Below are 21444 nucleotides of genomic sequence, written 5' to 3'. Positions count from 1 at the left end.
CTTTCTAACTGAGCAAAAATACCAAGGAAACATTTTACATTTGCTTTTTCATGATGAATTTGTCCCAACTGATTTTTTTAATGGTCTTCTGTTTATTAAAATAAATATTACATCCATATTTATCTTTCTCCACGCTGGGCCACCTATTATTATAGTATAGATTTGAACATAAGCCAAAATGTCAACATGTCGAATTTAAAGAAATAAAAGGAGGTTATTTCAAGTTAAAAGACAATAAGAAACATACATCAAAACTTAATTAAAAGCTACTAAAAACAATTAATTAATTAAGTTAAATAGTTTCTAAGGTAAATAAATGTATCTATAAAGCTTGTCTTGTACTTTTAAGTATATTTACCGATATTGGTAGGCATTTTCGCTTTCGAAAACGTGCCTACCCCTAAGGGGTTCCTATAAAAACAAAAGGATGTTTACTTCATCCACAAGGGCCCCGGGGGACGGGTGGGATTTCCGCTGGGATAAAGAGGGAGTAGACTACTCCTAAAAGGAAATCTATTGAATGTAATGGCACACACTAGAGAGGTGTCAAAGGCGTCATCGTGCACGTCACACTGAACGCCACTCAACAGACGAAGGCCTTTCGCAGTTAGAAGAAAACGTGTGCGTTCTTTACACCCCGACAGCACGAATTCCTCTTTGACGGTTTCCGTTTAAAATGGGTAGCGATATGTCGCTTGATATCCGAGATCTGGTAGAAGTTCTTATTGCATGCGTAACACACGAAGCGATAACGGAAAGGATGAGGTCGGGGCGCGGCGATACACGAGCGACAGTGTTCGGCCAAATCGATCAGATTTCGATCCGTGTACTCGCCGCAGTGGATACATTTCTCTGAAAACCAACAGAGGGGCGATCGATATGTTAGGTTCATTTGTTTCTTTGTCAGTCCATCTGTCTGTCTGTTTTGTTGTCTATCTGTCTGTATTATGTGTTTGGTTGTTTGTTTATTTGTTTGTTGTTTTTTTTTTTTCGTATTAGGGGCGATGTAGTTCCAATTTTTTAGTAGGCTATGAAGGTCCGTAGTCAAGTGGATAAAGAAAATAAGACGTACGAAGTACGAATACGTAACAACAAAATTTTAATATTCGATTTTATTTAACAAAAATATGGGGGAGGAAGGAAAACAGATTTTTTTTCTAATTTGGAAGAAAAAAAACAACTATGATTGGGTGGAAAAATTAGGTACCTTTAGAGCTATAAAAAATAAAAAAATGTGCGCTGTTCGCAAGTCTATCCTGAGGAAATAGAACAAGAGCATCATGGAGAACACCAATTAAACAATAAGTCATAAATAAATATCAAGGAATAAAAACGGAGAAACAGAAAATATATCCACCCAATTCAAGGTAATAATAAAATATATCTAAATATATAAAAAAAAATCTCCCTTGACTCCGGACAGTCTCGCTTCTATTTCTTTTTCGACAAAGACGGTCTTGGTCCGGCCCTCTTGAAGTGTCTCTGAATGTGCCGCTTGACGTCGCAAATTTGGTAGAAATTTTTGCCGCAGTCATAGCACACGAACTTGTGCCGGAACGGATCGGGACGCACCATGTAGGCGCAGGTGCGGCAATGTGTCACCAAACTGTCCAAATCACCCGGTATGTAGGACTTGCAATGGATGCAGAACTCTGGAATGAAAAAAAAAAGACAGCAATCAGTAGAGTTAAGTGAAGAGGTAGATATTAGAAGCATTAAATTTGATTTCACAAGTACCTACATAAGTATAGCTAGGGCCTGGGGGGGGAACAGGTGGGTACAAAGGTATTTCTGGATTGTAGGATTAAAATAAAAGCAAGAAATACAAATGGGAGTGAAAGAAGTCGTGAAAGTTGAAGAACATGCTATTTTTTTAGTTCTCACCACTTTTGAATCTCTTTTTGGTACACAAATATGCTTTCTTTTTGGTACACAAATATGCTTGTAAAAGTAATAATTATTGAGTATTAACAAATCAACTATTCCCTTAAGTAAATAGCTTACGATATTAACGTGTGTCCACACATACTCGACCAACCGTTGATCAACGGCGATTGAAGCGCACACACTGCCTCGACTACATGGATTCACCTGGTCGATCGACGGACGGTCAGCTCTGTTTGGACACACCTTTATAATCCACCAACAAGTCAATACTTTTTAGTTTTTACTAATCAGACTAATCAGGTTTTGATGTTTATATCCACAAGCGAATCAATTCCTTTTAGCTTTTAGTGAATAGGTTACGATGTTTTTATCCACAGGTACGAGCGGGACTGTCAAATTGTCATCGGTCTACGTCTCCTAGTGACTGTACTCCTTATGGTTGCCCTCCTGTGTCAGTTGGTATTCACAGACGTCTCACGGGGCTACATTTGCGCCAGCATGATCGTCGTTTTGCAGTTCAACTATTTTCTGTGCACCGGTAAGACTTTTTTTTCAAGAGGTTTAATAGAGGGAACTGTTACTGCTAAGGTCTTATCGTCCCGAAATCGAAGAGAGAACGGAGCCAGGATAGGAGAAAGCCAGCCGTTCCGCGAACGAATATTGTCCATTCAGGATAAAATCCGCCCCGGTAGGGCATCGAACCCGCGGCCTAGCGCTTACAAGGCAGACACGCTACTAACCAAGCTAACTAGGCTGGCTAACTCCTCGGGTTTTTCAAAACATCTAACAACGTACGAGAAGATAGGGAAAACAACAAAGATAGGCCACCAGATGTTGACGAAAATTTTAACCTTGGTTTCAGGTTCGGAATTGATTGACTCGGGAGTGGCCAACATCCATCGATCCGTGTTCAACAACCTCTGGTATACCTGCGACTCTGACGTATGGAAGCTCTTGCTACCCATTGTCCTTGTATCGCAAAAGCCGCGCCACTTCAAGTTTATGCGCTTCTACATAATAGACTACCGTAGCTTCGTGTCTAGTCTCCGGGTGGCTTACTCACTGTTCGTTGTTTTCACGAAATTTTCGTAATTATCTGGGCTCAATGTAATTATCTGAGCTCAATGTATGTAAACATTTGGCCACAAAAGGGCAAACAATAAATAATGTACTATTTTTTTTTTTTTTTCATAAACAATCAAGAAATTCTATAAGCATAGGCAGCACACGTAGCGTTGGTATTTGGTCGGCCGAGAGACGGCCTTGCAAAACTTGCAGTGGTTCATGATGGTTTCTGTTTCATACGTGAGGATCTTGCTGCAGTACATGCAAGTGACGATGAGTTCTGTGGGAAAGTTTGCACAGGGGCGCATTAGTAACAGGATTTGAAAACCTACCCGTTGATTTCATAGCCAAAAGATTTGAACAAAACCAAATTATTTTCTTCATTTGAACAAAACCGAGTTACTTTCCTCAAGAACGTCCTCGGTAGTAAAATAGGCAATCCCTATCTACTCTTCAACATCAATAGTCCAATTTGTTATTAATCTCATTTTGTTAATATTGTTCAATAAAATAATATTATCATTACCATTTATGTGCTAGTGTTACAAATAGTTGATCTCATAGCAGAATGAATAATGACCGCATTTATGAACCGAAACCTCTGCTATTGGAAATGGAAATGGATACCTTGGCCCAAATGTGTTTGTTTTTTCATGTACAGGTAAATCATATTATTTCGATATTCGCATTTAATTTTCCCTATGTCTTTTTCCCCTCAAAAACAAGCAAGTCATAGGCATAGGTAATGCAAAATTCACCAACTTTTATTTACATAAAAAATTGTACTCCAAGACGGGAACTTTCAAGGTAATTTGCTTTTCCCTATCCCACGTAGCACAGAAAGCACAGAAAGGTTACCTCAAAGGTAGCACAGAAAGGTTTAGGATTGAGAGAGAATTCAATAGGATAATTCCTTCAACGAAAAAGCATTCAAGTTATACTTAAGAGAGGGAACTTTCCATGAGAAAATGAAAAAAAAAAAAAAAAAAAATGAGGATAGGCTAATTCAAAGTCAGCTGTTTAGAGAACGAACCTTTTCTACTTAGGATAAAGTTCGCCCCAAGCCGGAATCAAACCCGCGATCTTGAGGATATAAGGTGGACGCGTTACCATCCAAGCCAACTAGGCTGGCACTTGATTCTATTTTTTTATACTAAAAATAATGTTGTTTTCATTCAGCTTTGCAACATTAGATGGATGAGGTTTTCAACTTGGGGAAAAAATCAAGTTTTGTCGAACCCCAGACATTCCAGAGTCTCTTTTTCAGTACACATTTGCTGAAATTTCATAGTGACAACAGAAAGAGAACTTAGGAGTAAAAGATGACAAAAGGAAACACAAACTCAACAATTCAGTTTTTTTTGTAACTTTTCAAAAACTGCTAGTCATGAAATTAAACAAAACATTTTTGTTTGGAAAATATACAAACATATCATTATTTTCTTTTTACTTTTTTATTCTTTACAATAATTAGAATTTTGTAGTTTTTGTACTTTTGGAGGAAAAAAAATTGTGATTGGAAAAACACCTCACCGAATAATAATCATTTGTTCACTTCGTTTTCCTCATTCGCAGTTTTTTCGAATTTTCTCACACAAATCTATCAATCTTTTCGTCGACACTACACCGATTTTTTCCCCACCATCTAAAATGAAATTCAGATTAGTGGATCGTACAAAGGCCCATATCAAGTCAAAGATCGAGGCAATCTTCCACGCAAATCAAAACTACCCGTGTCTCATCTTCACGACATATTTGGCCCAAGTGTTCCGCTTTCAAAGCATTGCATCGACAAAAATAAGATTCCTGTCGCTGTTCAATTTCGCCTGCTTTCAATGTGTAACACTGCCATTGTTCCTTCAGTTGATTTTCGTGTCCACTAAGAACGTCATCGTACTTTCCATGCAATTGTTCGAAAGTATTTACTGTGTGTCAGTTTGCATTGAGGTGTTTTCGCATGTGCTTCTTCATGTCTTCGGACATGAGCGTGTGATAGTCGCAAGCGTAGCAGGTATACTTGTACGAGATGTTAGGGCGTGATAGCGTGCTGCACGTTTTGCAATGGTACATGAGCTCTTCGGCCGTAGGAACTAGGAGGAGTCGACAGTGGATACAGGTAGCCTCTGGGGAGGGAAATAATTTTCGTTTATAATAATTTATTTTCCTTGATGCCTTTGGGAGTAAATTCACTGTCACTAAAGCGGCCCCTAGACGTGCAATATTCTGGTTTGAGCAATAAAATTGGTCCAAATTGAGCGTCTGAGGGCGAGATTGAAAGGTTGTGCAATATATTGCGTAATTTCCAAAAAGTTGAAAATACCCTCAACTCGTCCCGTCAACGAGTACTGTTTGCACAATCTGGTTGAACATCTGAGTGTGACATTGCGCTACCATCAATACATTGTGCAACCCGGTTTGCGCAATGATATTGCATATCTAGGGGCCGCTTTATGACTGCTGTTTTTTTAAACTAGTCATGTGTAAAGTCTCACACTTAAACTTAGAATTATGTTTTGGCCTCAGAAGAAATGGAAAGAATAATGCGAATTTACAATTTATAGTGTCATGTGTATTTTTGAAACCTTAGATTGTATAATTTGACTTGAAAATGGTTTCCACAATAAAAGAGGAGGAAAAAAAGTTAACTTATGTAAATAATAAATATTTAAATGACTAGATACAATGTTACGTTAGCTACAATAAGTGTTAAAATAAAATAAAACTGATTATGGAATCATAATTGAGAAGGAAATACATAAAACAAAATTAAAAATAACACAAATAATGACTAGATGAGTAAATTTCAAATGAGATCGACAGGGAACTTAAGTAGGTCCTATTTAAAAAGAAAGACAGTTAAAAAAAATACGCAACTTTAACTTTTTATCTCAGACACTATACCTTTTAGGAGCTGCACTATTTTGCTTCTACATTATCTGAGTTTTACCCCATTATTGGATTTCCTACTTACAAAGAATTCCAAGCTGTCGGTAGTTGGTAAAGATAAATTCGCAGGTCGTAGGGCAATATTTCAAATCTGTCCAGTTGAATTTCGTTCGAATACTAATATTGCGGATAACTTTGGTGGTCTCAATAAAATTAATGATGGCTGTGAGGTTGCGAATTGTGTTTCTGTGGCTCAAATGGACTTGCTAAATGTTATCTTTGCCGAGGAAATGAAATTGCACTCAACGGGTTGCAGTAGGTAAGATTCTCAATTTGAGTTTAACCTATCAACTTGTATGTGATCAAGTGTATTGCACCCAATGGAGACTGGTTACAGGTAAGTATTCTGGAACGTACAACTTGTTGTCAAAAAATATGTTGTTCTAATGTGATGCAGAAAGTAAGATTTTCATTTGGATTTCAACACTTGCATGTGACCAAGAGTATTGCTATCTTGCGAGATTGGTTACACGTAAGCACGCTGGAGCGTATAACTTTTGTCGTGAAGAATGTGTTGTTCTGATGTGTCGTTTAATATCATAATACACAAACAGGCAAACACAAGGTGTCATTGGTGAGTCAAAGCCTGCTCAGTCAGCATGGAGAGTAGCGTGTCTGCCTTAATTAGCAAAAATCATGAAAATTAATTCAAAACTGACTACAAAAATAACAGAAAATTGAACTTTATTGGAGGAAAATAAAGAAATTCAAGTTGTACACTGTAAAAATAAAGTATTATTATATTTACTATCACCTCCACCTCTTTCTATTTTATACCTAATTATAAAATGAAAATTATTTGTCTTTTGGTAATTTTTTAGTCAAGCCCTGTTTAGTAGTACTTATTTTTCGTTTACAAAGAACCATAAAAACGAGTCAATCTTTCAATTCCTCTTTGACGGTTTCCGTTTAAAATGGGTAGCGATATGTCGCTTGATATCCGAGATCTGGTAGAAGTTCTTATTGCATGCGTAACACACGAAGCGATAACGGAAAGGATGAGGTCGGGGCGCGGCGATACACGAGCGACAGTGTTCGGCCAAATCGATCAGATTTCGATCCGTGTACTCGCCGCAGTGGATACATTTCTCTGAAAACCAACAGAGGGGCGATCGATATGTTAGGTTCATTTGTTTCTTTGTCAGTCCATCTGTCTGTCTGTTTTGTTGTCTATCTGTCTGTATTATGTGTTTGGTTGTTTGTTTATTTGTTTATTGTTGTTTTTTTTTTCGTATGAGGGGCGATGTAGTTCCAATTTTTTAGTAGGCTATGAAGGTCCGGAGTCAAGTGGGTAAAGAAAATAAGACGTACGAAGTACGAATACGTAACAACAAAATTTTAATATTCGATTTTATTTAACAAAAATGGGGGGGGGGGAAACAGATTTTTTTTCTAATTTGGAAGAAAAAAAAACAACTATGATTGGGTGGAAAAATTAGGTACCTTTAGAGCTAATTGTTACATAAAAAAATGTGCGCTGTTCGCAAGTCTATCCTGAAGAAATAGAACAAGAGCATCATGGAGAACACCAATTAGGACATATGAAACTACACCAGGGCATAAAAAATAAATGTGACTTGTGTTCAAAGGAATTTTCCTGCAAAAGTAATTTGACAAAACATTTATGAATCTACACCAGGGTATCAGATATAAATGTGATTTGTGTTCAAGGGAATTTTCCTACAAAAGTAATTTGACAAAACATATTGTTGTTTAAAAACGTACTTTGCATAATTTGTAAACCACAGCACTGTTTATTCTCCCACACCACTGCGTGTGTTTCACATTTGTACCACTGTAGCTGATAGCGCTAGTGTTCTTGTTTTTTATTTTTTATGAGTGGGAAAAAATATCCTATCTCACCTCGTCCGAGCTCATCTCAACCCGGTACATAAACACACCCTGAGGCCGTGTTTATGTACTGGGTAGAGGAGGAGAACTATCGATAGTCGGCGCCATCTATAGTTATCAAAAAAACTATCGATAACTATCGATAGTTTTCGATAGTTTTTTTTTATTACATATTAGACAGATTTCGCAACGCATTTTTTTGGGGATCGAGTACGATGCTCGACGAGTTTTGGTTTCTGCGCATGACACACATTATGGGGTTTTGAACACGGGGATCGGAGTTCAAACCAAAACACGATGTTTTGGCTTGAACATGGGGATTTTTATTTGCTCTTTAGTTAGATCTTCGCACAGGCTATCCAGAATTCCGAACATTTCCACGAACAGAGTATCATAATCATCGGATGTCTTTGGTTCGATTTGCATCTGGTCGTAGAAGGTCGCCGCAGATGTTACTACTCTGGTAAACGATCGTTCAAATCTGCTTTTAAAGGTAGGCCAATTAAGTCCGGGACGTGCTATGCGAGCAAACCAGTTTGCTGCGCTACCCTCTAGTGCCGCTCCAAGCGTCAGGATTAAATCACTGCTGGTCATTTCACGACCAGCAAGACATGAGTCCACTGTCTGGAGCCAAGATCGAGGTCCCAATTTGCCTCGAGCTGGATTGAATATGGGCAATCTTACCTGGCCCGAATTTTGATCCGGAATGCGTTTGATTAGTTCTTGAAAAATATTCCGTACCTCTGGTGATGTTTTTTCAAGCTCGGTGAGAAGAGTTCCGGATGAAAACATGGATGGTCCAATTATTTTTTCATCATTGATGTTGATAGGGTCGGCGTTTGTGTTAGATCCCACTTCTGATGTAGAAGACGAGCGGCTGCCGTCTTCAACTTCTTCAATATTCCAAGCAAACATTACTAATAGATGCACTAAACTTAAGTTTGACAGAGATAAATAACGAACAAAGATATTTATACAGTTACAATAATAATCGTTAATGAAATAGAAAGCTTATATTTATTTTAGATTACAGAAAAGTTCGGCAACACAAGTTATTAAGTACAAGAGGGTAGGTAATAATCGAAACACTAAACTTCGTAATATCGCTTCGCAAAGACCTCACAACTTCCCGACCGCTAGACTATAGTTACTCTTTACAGACGCTCTCGAGGATAGCTCTCAATCAACTCCTGTTCAGTAGTGTTCAGTCAATCCTCCTTTTTGGGATCTAGGGATCATACTCTCCCTTATCCCCTCTCTGTTCCAAATAGTCGCTAGGGATGAAGTGGAAGGGGACTCAACCGAGTTAGTCTTTGCTCCTCTACATACATTTAAATGGTTTCTCGCCCGTGTGTTTCAACAGGTGACGTTTCATGTGGCTGGAGTTGGGCGTGAAGTAGTCGCAGGCAAAGCAGACGTAACGCTGGAGATTGTGGAGGCGTTCGACGCCCGGACAGTGACGACAGTGCTGAAGAAACGTCTTGTTATTGGCGAGAACGAAGTCGTTACAGTGGTAACAAATGTAGTCGGCTTCGGTAAACTCTGAAAAAGTAGGAACAGGATGGAGACGGTTATTGAGTATTATGAATAGAGGGAACTGTAACAACCGAGGTCTAAGGCCCCTCGCATATTGGAAGCATAGACGCGCAACTTTTAATAGCGCTTAGTCGCCTGAAAAACAGAAACTATGAGAATGATATACCGATTATAGCGTCTGGTATAGAGGATTAGAGGGCCTCTATAATTTCCAAGTTTTTATCATTTTTATAGGCTTTTTTCATAGGCAAGAACCAAACCTATGAAAATAATAGAGTCTACAGAGAGCACGCTTTTAATGTGCGGCGGGCCTCATCGCCCCGAAAAATGGATGTGTATATGTTTCTTTAAATCATACACCTGTTTACATTTATACGGACAATAGTCACATTTAAATGGTTTCTCGCCTGTGTGAGCTTTGATATGGTATTCCATGTTGCTTCGCAATCGGTTGGTATGATTACAGGCAAAGCAAACGTACTTGTATTCAGGAAGAGATCTATCCACACTTAGGCACATTCGACAGTGATCCAGTAAGTCAGAGACAAAAATATAAGAATGACAATGTATACATTGAGCATTATCTGAAATATAATAGGAAACTAAAAATAGAATGATGGAGGGAAAATATTTTCAAGTACCTACCTATCGGTACATTTATCCTATATCAAAGAGTCAATCAGAAAAAAGAAAATTTCAGTTAAAATTAAATATTTGTTTTCTTATTTATTTTAATTTTCATACTGTGATGTAAAGGACATAATGAAAACCCGAATAATAAGTGTTGATTTCCTTAAAACAAGTTTGCAACAGCCTATAAAATGCATTTAAAAAGAATTAATAACTTTCAAATATACGAGTAAAACCCATCAGTCTCATGGCGGATTTTGAAAAAAAAGGGGAAACCACACTTTAAAAAAAAAAAAAAAAAAAAAAAAAACAGTAAAAAGATCAATATAACAATATTTATAACAATATTTTTTTACCTACCTTTTTAATATAATATTATTATTTACGTATATTTACATAATACTTATATCTAATTTGTTAAAAGTTAAAACCATCTAGATTTATTTTATACCTAAATGTAGGAGTTAAACGTCACCATTTTAATCAACCAGCTGTCTCACTCCAAAATTGCGCTCCTTTGAAAGACTGGAAAGACATGAAGACTAAAATTATTTGAGTTGATATTTTGTTCGGAGATAGCTACAGAGCATGATAACAACTTTGTTCAAAAGTAGATACAGAGAAAGAAGGTTTTTCAAGTATCTCAGGACCACTTTCGCAATAATGTACCTTGACATTCTTTTGGAATCCAGGAACTGAAATTTTTGGTCAGAAAACTTCCGTAGCGCCCGGAAGTCTTCAGGGTTGAGAATCAATGCTCTTAACCACACAACCACAGAGGTGGACAAAAGGTTGGACGCGTATTGTTTATTGCAAAGGATCATCTTCCATTATTCGTCCGGAAATAGGATGCCCCATCGTTTTCGCGTGGTAATAGATCCCCTGCTTACTCGAACTCCGAAATTCACACTGTGAGCAAGAAAATGGTTTCTCTCCCGTATGCGTTCGCACGTGGTTCTTCAAATGTTCGCTCTGGTTCGTCTTGTACGCCCACATTGTACATGTAGAAGACGAGCGGCTGCCGTCTTCAACTTCTTCAATATTCCAAGCAAACATTACTAATAGATGCACTAAACTTAAGTTTGACAGAGATAAATAACGAACAAAGATATTTATACAGTTACAATAATAATCGTTAATGAAATAGAAAGCTTATATTTATTTTAGATTACAGAAAAGTTCGGCAACACAAGTTATTAAGTACAAGAGGGTAGGTAATAATCGAAACACTAAACTTCGTAATATCGCTTCGCAAAGACCTCACAACTTCCCGACCGCTAGACTATAGTTACTCTTTACAGACGCTCTCGAGGATAGCTCTCAATCAACTCCTGTTCAGTAGTGTTCAGTCAATCCTCCTTTTTGGGATCTAGGGATCATACTCTCCCTTATCCCCTCTCTGTTCCAAATAGTCGCTAGGGATGAAGTGGAAGGGGACTCAACCGAGTTAGTCTTTGCTCCTCTACATACATTTAAATGGTTTCTCGCCCGTGTGTTTCAACAGGTGACGTTTCATGTGGCTGGAGTTGGGCGTGAAGTAGTCGCAGGCAAAGCAGACGTAACGCTGGAGATTGTGGAGGCGTTCGACGCCCGGACAGTGACGACAGTGCTGAAGAAACGTCTTGTTATTGGCGAGAACGAAGTCGTTACAGTGGTAACAAATGTAGTCGGCTTCGGTAAACTCTGAAAAAGTAGGAACAGGATGGAGACGGTTATTGAAAATAATATTGTTTTCATTCAGCTTTGCAACATTAGATGGATGAGGTTTTCAACTTGGGAAAAAATCAAGTTTTGTCGAACCCCAGACATTCTAGAGTCTCTTTTTCAGTACACATTTGCTGAAATTTCATAGTGACAACAGAAAGAGAACTTAAGAGTAAAAGATGACAAAAAGAAACACAAACTCAACAATTTAGTTTTTTTGTAACTTTTCAAAAACTTCGCAATTTTTTTTCTTTCTTTTAATGCTAGTCATGAAAGTAAACAAAACATTTTTGTTTGGAAAATAAGTATACAAACATATCATTATTTTCTTTTTACTTTTTTATTGTTTACAATAATTAGAATTTTGTAGTTTTTGTACTTTTGGAGGAAAAAAAATTGTGTGATTGGAAAAACACCTCACTGAATAATAATCATTTGTTCACTTCGTTTTCCTCATTCGCAGTTTTTTCGAATTTTCTCACACAAATCTATCAATCTTTTCGTCGACACTACACCGATTTTTTCCCCACCATCTAAAATGAAATTCAGATTAGTGGATCGTACAAAGGCCCATATCAAGTCAAAGATCGAGGCAATCTTCCACGCAAATCAAAACTACCCGTGTCTCATCTTCACGACATATTTGGCCCAAGTGTTCCGCTTTCAAAGCATTACATCGACAAAAATAAGATTCCTGTCGCTGTTCAATTTCGCCTGCTTTCAATGTGTAACACTGCCATTGTTCCTTCAGTTGATTTTCGTGTCCACTAAGAGCGTCATCGTACTTTCCATGCAATTGTTCGAAAGTATTTACTGTGTGTCAGTTTGCATTGAATATGGCTTGCAATTCATTTCACACAAGAGGAACGTCTCATTGTTACAATCCTTCCACCGGATCTTCATTAAGAATCACAAGTACGTGAAGCGTATTCTCACTATTGAGTACGTCGCGTCGACTATTATCACCATCATTTTGGTCATTTTGGGGTCCATGTGGTTTTTGGAGTCGACGATTTCGACCATGACAGAAGAAGAGCTTCAGTTGACCAATCGCCAAAATCCGGATCGCAAATTTAAGACGGAGTTCTTTCTACCTTTCGACTACTCTCTGAGTCCGTATTACGAACTTGTCTGGGTTGTTGTCGTGTATTATGGGGTCATTTTGCAAACGATTTTATTTGAAACGATCACAACTATGCCGTTTATAACGTTACACATCAAAGGACAGCTAGATATCCTTGCCTACTATTTGAGAAGCATAGGTAAGTTGTTTCGTCTACAAAATAACATTGAAAAAGTCCTCTTTCCATCGGATCTTGAAAAAAAGTATTTCGCTCGTAGCCTAAATCAAGGAACATACGAGAATGTAAACCTATACATAATTAAATTGAGAAATATCATCCTTGCCTACTATTTGAGAAGCATAGGTAAGTTGTTTCGTCTACAAAATAACATTGAAAAAATCCTCTTTCCATCGGATCTTGAAAAAAAGTATTTTGCTCGTAGCCTAAATCAAGGAACATACGAGAATGTAAACCTATACATAATTAAATTGAGAAATATCAACGGTCTTTTTTTTTATCTTGGATGTCAAAAGGACATCATTAATATCTATAAATCTTGTTCTAGGTAACAGTCATTTCGTCTACACAGATATCAAGGAGGCCTTGCCTACTATTTGAGAAGCATAGGTAAGTTGTTTCGTCTACAAAATAACATTGAAAAAATCCTCTTTCCATCGGATCTTGAAAAAGTATTTTGCTCGTAGCCTAAATCAAGGAACATACGAGAATGTAAACCTATACATAATCAAATTGAGAAATATCATCGGTCTTTTTTTTATCTCGGATGTCAAAAGGACATCATTAATATCTATCTATAAATCTTGTTCTAGGTAACAGTCATTTCGTCTACACAGATATCAAGGAGGGCACGAGAGTTCTACTCCTTCCCACTGTGGCAGCACCATCGTCAAGTCTTTACCAATCAAATATCGGCATCGAAAATTACCGCCCCAAATCGCAGTACACAAAACGGCTTATTGTTAAAATCATCCGCCATCACCAAAAATTAATGCGAATTGTTGACAGGTAAACGAGTGAATCAAGGAGGGCACGAGAGTTCTACTCCTTCCCACTGTGGCAGCACCATCGTCAAGTCTTTACCAATCAAATATCGGCATCGAAAATTGCCGCCCCAAATCGCAGTACACAAAACGGCTTATTGTTAGAATCATCCGCCATCACCAAAAATTAATGCGAATTGTTGACAGGTAAACGAGTGGAATCCACAAAGATTGAATCTCTTTAGTTTATTGGTATCATTCTGAATTAGTTTACTGAGAAATGTAAATGTCAATAGGTATCTTGAATAGGGGAAGGTAAAGCCTTTCACCAATGAGAGACTGCGGTTCAAATTCCAGCAACGAATGAAATAATAGAATTAGACGAAGACTATTTATAATATTACAATGAGTATTAACAAATCAACTATTCCCTTAAGTAAATAGCTTACGATATTAACGTGTGTCCACACATACTCGACCAACCGTTGATCAACGTCGATTGAACCGCACACACTGCCTCGACTACATAGATTCACCTGGTCGATCGACGGACGGTCGGCTGTGTTTGGACACACCTTTATAATCCACAAACAAGTCAATACTTTTTAGTTTTTACTAATCAGACTAATCAGGTTTTTGATGTTTATATCCACAAACGAATCAATTCCTTTTAGTTTTTAGTGAATAGGTTACGATGTTTTTATCCACAGGTACGAGCGGCACTGTCAAACTGTCTTCGGTCTACGTCTCCTAGTGACTGTACTCCTTATGGTTGCCCTCCTGTGTCAGTTGGTATTCACAGACGTCTCACGGGGCTACATTTGCGCCAGCATGTTCGTCGTTTTGCAGTTTAACTATTTTCTGTGCACCGGTAAGACTTTTTTTTTTCAAGAGGTTTAATAGAGGGAACTGTTACTGCTAAGGTTTTATCGTCCCGAAATCGAAGAGAGAACGGAGCCAGGATAGGAGAAAGCCAGCCTCTCCGCGAACAAACATTGTCCATTCAGGATAAAATCCGCCCCGGTAGGGCATCGAACCCGCGGCCTAGCGCTTACAAGGCAGACACGCTACCAACCAAGCTAACTAGGCTGGCTAACTCCTCGGGTTTTTCAAAGCATCTAACAACGTACGAGAAGATAGGGAAAACAACAAAGATAGGCCACCAGATGTTGACGAAAATTTTAACCTTGGTTTCAGGTTCGGAATTGATTGACTCGGGAGTGGCCAACATCCATCGCTCCGTGTTCAACAACCTCTGGTATACCTGCGACTCTGACGTATGGAAGCTCTTGCGACCCATTGTCCTTGTATCGCAAAAGCCGCGCCACTTCAAGTTTATGCGCTTCTACATAATAGACTACCGTAGCTTCGTGTCTAGTCTCCGGGTGGCTTACTCACTGTTCATTGTTTTCACGAAATTTTCGTAATTATCTGGGCTCAATGTACTCTTCAAAAATTTGGCCACAAAAGGGCAAACAATAAATGTACTCTGATTTTTTTTTTTTTTCATAAATAATCAAGAAATTCTATATTTTGTAATGGCAGTCTACAAACAGTTTTAAATTGGATTTTTTTTTTTTTTTATGAAACCCTCTTTTACATTATTTGAATGGTAAATTGTACAATCCTCTAAGAATGTCTGATTTGCATGTGTTTCTTTAAATCATACACCTGTTTACATTTATACGGACAATAGTCACATTTAAATGGTTTCTCGCCTGTGTGAGCTTTGAGGTGATATTCCATGTTCCTTCGGAAATGGTTAGTATAGTTACAGGCAAAGCAAATGTATTTACATTTAGGAAGAGATCTATCCACACCTAGACACATCCGACAGTGATCCAGAAAGTCAGAGACGAAAATATAAGAATAACAATGTATACATTGAGCACTGCCTGGAAACACGAGAAGATAATAGATGATGATGATGATCAGAAAATTAGTAAAATTATTATTATTTTATTTTTCAAAGTACATGTTTCCGATCCCCATACCGCCAAACATACACTTAGGCACATCCGACAGTGATCCAGTAAGTCAGAGACGAAAATATAAGAATAACAATGTATACATTGAGCACTGCCTGGAAACAGGAGAAGATGATAGATGATGACCAGAAAATTAGTACAATTAGTATTATTATTTTATTTTTTAAAGTACATGTTTCCGATCCCCATACGGCCAAACATGCGAATCAAATAAAAATGCCATACCTGGGAAGTTATGTTTTTTTTTTAATACAAAAAAAAAAAAATAATCGAGATCGAGTTGCTCTAGACTCTAGATGTATTTTTATTAATACCCTGCTTCTCTCTTTATTCTTCTTCTTCTTCCTCCTAATAAATCCGTCAGGAAAACACATTCTCAAATAGATTTTGTCATTGCAGTTCACACAGAGATCATTTGAATTAAAATAATAATAATAATAATATCCTTATAAATGTCTGATTTGTATATGTTTCTTTAAATCATACACCTGTTTACATTTATACGGACAATAGTCACATTTAAATGGTTTCTCGCCCGTGTGAGCTTTGATATGGTATTCCATGTTGCTTCGCAATCGGTTGGTATGATTACAGGCAAAGCAAACGTATTAAAAGGCAATGAGTCTAATTAAATTATTTTCATGGGGTGTAATTTAATGCTTGAAATATTACTACAAAAAAAGTTCATTATATAAAAGGCAATGAGTCTAATTAAATTATTTTCATGGGGTGTAATTTAATGCTTGAAATATTACTACAAAAAAAGTTCATTATAAAAAACCTAGTGTTGTGTTTTCAAATGTCTTATTAAGTTCGAATGAAATCTACTTTCATACGAACAGCAGCAACATTTATATGGTTTCTCGTCCACATGGATTCTAATATGCTCTCTCATTCTATGATTGAGCATAGTATGATAGTCACATTTATAGCACACTAATTTATAATCATTGTTTGGTCGAGGCATATAACGGCAAGTTATACAGTGATTGATAATATCGGCATGCAAAATATTTGAGTGGCAGTTTTTACAATTCACATACCACACTTAGGCACATTCGACAGTGATCCAGTAAGTCAGAGACAAAAATATAAGAATGACAATGTATACATTGAGCATTATCTGAAATGCAATAGGAAACTAAAAATAGAATGATGGAGGGAAAATATTTTCAAGTACTTACCTTTCGGTACATTTATCCTATATCAAAGAGTCAATCAGAAAAAAGAAAATTTCAGTTGAAATTAAAACATGAATTTCATATTCATAGTTGGTAGATACTAAAAATACAATTCTTGAGAAAATATTTGTTTTATTTATTTTTATTTTCATACTGTGATGTAAAGGACATAATGAAAACCCGAATAATAAATGTTGATTTCCTTAAAACAAGTTTGCAACAGCCTATAAAATGCATTTAAAAAGAATTGATAACTTTCAAATATACGAGTAAAACCCATCAGTCTCATGGCGGATTTTGATGTGCTTCTTTAAATCAGAAGGATACTTGGTTTTATACGCACAAAGGTTACATTTATACGGTGTTTCTCCGGTGTGTTTCCTCATATGAAAAAGAACATTCTGGCTTTTGTAGCTGTGATAGTCGCAAGAAAAGCACACATACCTGTACGCAATGCTTGGTCTACGTGCAAATGAACAGGTTTTGCAATGATCGAGCAGGTTCGGTTGTGAAACAAGATCATTGCAATGTTTACACTGGAACATACCTGAAATGTTTATAATTTAAATCGGAGTTTATATTGGTACCATACATTTGCTAGGAACTAGGAACAAATACCTAGCACATAATCAAGGAGATAAAATTCACAAATAAAAATAAAAAAACTTACTTAAAACATACCTGAAATGTTTATAATTTAAATCGGAGTTTATATTGGTACCATACATTTGCTAGGAACTAGGAACAAATACCTAGCACATAATTAAGGAGATAAAATTCACAAATAAAAATAAAAGACTTACTTAAAGTAGAAAAAACAATCACTTTATTAAATTTAATTGCTTTCAACAGCCAATTTTCTACGTAATTACAAAGCTAAACCTTCCTAATTTCATATTGCATCCACAGTTATTGATTCTATTATGGTTAAACCGATTATTATCTAGAATTGAAATCAAATATTTTGTACCATGGTGTCATATGTTTACTTTGTGCTCATGTGGTGACGTATATTCATATGTTTGGTTAGATCACAAGATTGCGAAGATCTATAAGAGCAATAATCACATTTGTATGGTTTACATCCCATGTGCCTTCTAATATGTTGTAGCATTGAATTACTTAAACGTGAATGGTAGTCACATTTGAAGCATAGAAATCTGTAATCAATAGTTGGTCTAGTCATGTAAGCACAAGACTTACAGTGATTTAATAATTCTACATGTGGTATATAAGAATGGCAATGTCTACATATAAATCCGTCTGAAATATGAAAATAATTACGCTTAGAAAATTTTACTAATGATTTACTTGTATTTGATTCATACTCGTATTTGCTCGAGTTTCTGTTCAAGTTCCTTACTAAGTTTCCCTAGGTAGTTCTCTTTCACATTTCCCTAGAAAAATATTTACATATTTAGATGCTGATCCCTCAAGGTCATTCAATTTCATCTTTCTCTCTACACTCTCATCTTTCTCTCTACACCTTTCTTTTTTTACTCGAATACCTACACAATTTAAAAATAGAAAAAAAAAACAATGAATCTGTGAGGATTTTTTTTTTATGTCACACAAACCTTACAAAATTACGGAAAAAATACATGGGAAGAATGGAACTGAACTGAAAACAATACAAACTTCTCAAACTTTTTTTTTTTTTTTCTTTCTTTCTTTCTTTCTTTCTAGGATGGAGTTTGTATTATATTCTGTGTTATGTTCCCTTGTGGTATCTTACCCAAACTATTCCCCGACCCCTGTACAGTCCAGACGTTGCTTCTACACACGTTTTTACGTGTCTGAAGTCAAATCTTCCCTCAAGCTACGCCATCATGGAACCATCATTGCCGTCAAAAAGGCGACGACGCGCTATTTGAAGGAGCTTCAGGAATCCGCCTACCTGGGACCCTTCGAGGCATGAAAAAGCCGCTAAATTAAATGAATCAATGCACAAGGGATGTAGTTTCATGAACAAACTGTGTATTCGGAGGTATTTTAACGTTGGACGGATATAAGAACAAAACAAAATTGTACTGCTTATTTGGCCGAAACATGTAGACACATCAACAACGGTTAAGTAACTCAGCCTATGGAATACAAAAAATCACAGCAATTGACTATTTTATCCAGAAAATTTTAATTTTCCAATTTTCCGTTCAATGTTCTCATTGAGTACATGTATGTGGTAGCGCATTTTTTAAGACAAATCATAAGGTTGTATGCATCTGTAACGGTGCCAGTACACTGTAGACTTTTTCACTAGACTTGGTCTCGCGAGATCACTCTCTACGGAGTCTGCCAAGTTCGGAGAGTAGTGTACATAGGTCATAGAGCACTCGGTAGAGTGGTCTAGCGAGACCAAATCTAGCGAAAAAGTCTACAGAGTTTTGGCACCTTAAGAGCTTTTCTTTGTTCATAAATTTATTAGTTTACATCTGATGGCGTATTTTTATATGTTTGGTGAGATCATAAGGCTGTATGCATCTATAAGAGCATTGGTCGCATTTATATGGTTTTTCTCCAGTATGAGTTCTAATGTGATAGCCCATATTTCGACGTATATGGGTATGGAGTTTACATCTGATGGCGTATTTTTATATGTTTGGTGAGATCATAAGGCTGTATGCATCTATAAGAGCATTGGTCGCATTTATATGGTCTTTCTCCAGTATGAGTTCTAATGTGATAGCCCATATTTCGACGTATATGGGTATGATAGTTACACCTGTAACAGATAAACTTGTGACTAGAAGTTGGTCGTATCATAAGCGGACATGTTTCGCAATGATTGAGTATGTCCAATCGGGGAAAGTAAAGTTGACAGTGTTCACAAGGAATTACATCTGTAAATTGAACAAGAAATTTTAGTTCTACATTAAACAAGTTTTGTATTTTTTCTGGATGTAGTCAAAGACTTCGTAATGAGTATAATAATAATAACGAGAATGGTTTATTTAATAAACTTTAAAAATATCTATCATTTGTTCCTATTTAAGTACTCATTGGTACTTTTCAGAAACGGTTTTCTTCTGTATGATTTATTACATTAAAATTCTTCTTTCTTCCGACTTGATTTCATTATATTTCATGTTGTATTCTTGTATTTGTATTTCCTTCTTCATTTTATTTTTGTTTTCAATATTCTTTAATTCATTAGGAATTGAATTTAGTAATTTTGGAACTTGAAATTTAATTGTTGTTTGTCCATAATTGTTTCTTTTTTCTGGTGTTGTGTAATATGTATGTCTGGTATTATAAGGTGTTTCTTGAACCTCTCTGTGTATTTCGTCATAATAGTAAAACTAATGCATGAAAATTAAAACTAATGTATTTAGTATTTTATCAAATTTATTGAGGTGATATTTTTCAGAGGACCATGGTCAACTAAATATAAACTTCTTGATAATTTTCCATAGATCTAACACAGACAGATAGTAGTATAATAAATTATAGAAATTTGAAATGTAAAAAATTGGAGCATCTACCTCTCCCAATCTTCAAAATCTTGCCTCCCTTGCCGTAAGCCTGAATACGGGGCTGACCAAGTTAACACAGACTATTGAAAGTTTTCATTAAGGAGGTATAAACTGACAACAATAAATAGCCGGGGGCCTAATTTAAAACGAAATTTCTCAAGGTCGACGGGATTTTACGATCTCTTTTTGTTCGCCTTGTTGGAATTGCCACCTCTGTACCTAGAGGATCAACTGGTGTGATCTGATCTCTATATTGGTCTCTTTCAGTTTTAGAATTCCAAGGAGGGATCAAATCCTCTATAGTAGTGCGTATCCAAATGTCAGTGTGTGGGTTGTGTTTGAAAACAATGTTTTTAAAATAAAAGCTTTCTGAAAAACAAAGAGATAACTAAATGTAACAATGAAAATGATTCAAAAGTCACGCAGAATATAATGTGTACTCAATACTTCTTTACGATCTCTTTTTGTTCGCCTTGTTGGAATTGCCACCTCTGTACCTAGAGGATCAACTGGTGTGATCTGATCTCTATATTGGTCTTTTTCAGGGATAGAATTCCAAGGAGGGATCAAATCCTCTATAGTAGTGCGTATCCAAATGTCAGTGTGTGGGTTGTGTTTGAAAACAATGTTTTTAAAATAAAAGCTTTCTGAAAAACAAAGGGATAACTAAATGTAACAATGAAAATGATTCAAAAGTCACGCAGAATATAATGTGTACTCAATACTTTTGTAAATAAATATCAGTACTATCACTGTTTGATAATTGGGGTCAAGAGCATGATAGTATCACTCGTAAGAAACAACGTGGATTTTGGTATAGAAAAAGCACAACCTGTTGAACTAAACACAAACTAATTTAAAAGGCAACTATTTAAGTACTCATTGGTACTTTTCAGAAACGGTTTTCTTCTGTATGATTTATTACATTAAAATTCTTCTTTCTTCCGACTTGATTGCATTATATTTCATAGTTGTATTCTTGTATTTGTATTTCCTTCTTCATTTTATTTTTGTTTTCAATATTCTTTAATTCATTAGGAATTGAATTAAGTAATTTTGGAACTTCAAATTTAATTGTTGTTTGTCCATAATTGTTTCTGTTTTCTGGTGTTGTGTAA

General features: G+C 36.4%; 5 protein-coding genes across 5 annotated transcripts in view; 3 read left to right on the top strand and 2 right to left on the bottom strand.

Moving 5' to 3' along the window:
* The window catches only part of LOC103524374, a 39700-nt gene that overhangs the window by 3781 nt on the left and 14475 nt on the right, over nucleotides 1-21444 (top strand). The gene's annotated exons all lie outside the window — the stretch shown is intronic.
* Nucleotides 1987-2989, top strand: LOC113473952. Its single transcript, XM_026833495.1, has 2 exons — nucleotides 1987-2425; nucleotides 2750-2989. Exons 1-2 carry the CDS (start codon nucleotides 2323-2325, stop codon nucleotides 2977-2979), a joined length of 333 nt encoding a protein of 110 aa, XP_026689296.1. The 5' UTR covers nucleotides 1987-2322; the 3' UTR covers nucleotides 2980-2989.
* Nucleotides 4428-15229, top strand: LOC103524376. Its single transcript, XM_017449584.2, has 5 exons — nucleotides 4428-4899; nucleotides 12455-12881; nucleotides 13514-13709; nucleotides 14395-14555; nucleotides 14882-15229. Exons 1-5 carry the CDS (start codon nucleotides 4603-4605, stop codon nucleotides 15109-15111), a joined length of 1311 nt encoding a protein of 436 aa, XP_017305073.2. The 5' UTR covers nucleotides 4428-4602; the 3' UTR covers nucleotides 15112-15229.
* Nucleotides 10416-11381, bottom strand: LOC103524377 (RE1-silencing transcription factor B-like). The gene has a single exon (XM_026833498.1). The coding sequence runs from the start codon at nucleotides 10969-10971 to the stop codon at nucleotides 10723-10725; it is 249 nt and encodes an 82-aa protein (XP_026689299.1). The 5' UTR covers nucleotides 10972-11381; the 3' UTR covers nucleotides 10416-10722.
* LOC113473938 (B-cell lymphoma/leukemia 11A-like) lies at nucleotides 16930-19409 on the bottom strand. Its single transcript, XM_026833473.1, has 2 exons — nucleotides 19284-19409; nucleotides 16930-17405 (listed from the first exon to the last, which is right to left on the bottom strand). The coding sequence occupies exons 1-2, from the start codon at nucleotides 19397-19399 to the stop codon at nucleotides 17111-17113; spliced, it is 411 nt and encodes a 136-aa protein (XP_026689274.1). The 5' UTR covers nucleotides 19400-19409; the 3' UTR covers nucleotides 16930-17110.

The sequence above is a fragment of the Diaphorina citri genome, unplaced genomic scaffold, assembly GCF_000475195.1.
Source record: "Diaphorina citri unplaced genomic scaffold, Diaci psyllid genome assembly version 1.1 scaffold95, whole genome shotgun sequence".
NCBI lineage: Eukaryota > Metazoa > Arthropoda > Insecta > Hemiptera > Psyllidae > Diaphorina > Diaphorina citri.
Note: the sequence above shows the minus strand (reverse complement) of the source record. Positions and strands in the feature narration are given on the sequence as shown.

What these genes read in the sequence shown, in the direction of transcription:
- LOC113473952 (XM_026833495.1), top strand. Translation starts at nt 2,323, where the DNA reads ATGGTTGCCCTCCTGTGTCAGTTGGTATTCACAGACGTCTCACGGGGC. An exon ending in CAACTATTTTCTGTGCACCG is followed by an intron (nt 2,426 to 2,749) that starts GTAAGACTTTTT and finishes CCTTGGTTTCAG; the next exon opens with GTTCGGAATTGATTGACTCG.
- LOC103524376 (XM_017449584.2), top strand. Translation starts at nt 4,603, where the DNA reads ATGAAATTCAGATTAGTGGATCGTACAAAGGCCCATATCAAGTCAAAG. An exon ending in GTGTGTCAGTTTGCATTGAG is followed by an intron (nt 4,900 to 12,454) that starts GTGTTTTCGCAT and finishes GTTTGCATTGAA; the next exon opens with TATGGCTTGCAATTCATTTC. An exon ending in TTAATGCGAATTGTTGACAG is followed by an intron (nt 13,710 to 14,394) that starts GTAAACGAGTGA and finishes TTTTATCCACAG; the next exon opens with GTACGAGCGGCACTGTCAAA.
- LOC113473938 (XM_026833473.1), bottom strand. Translation starts at nt 19,399, where the DNA reads ATGGGCTATCACATTAGAACTCATACTGGAGAAAAACCATATAAATGC. An exon ending in ATAAAAATACGCCATCAGAT is followed by an intron (nt 17,406 to 19,283) that starts GTAAACTAATAA and finishes AATTATAAACAT; the next exon opens with TTCAGGTATGTTCCAGTGTA.
- LOC103524377 (XM_026833498.1), bottom strand. Translation starts at nt 10,971, where the DNA reads ATGTTTGCTTGGAATATTGAAGAAGTTGAAGACGGCAGCCGCTCGTCT.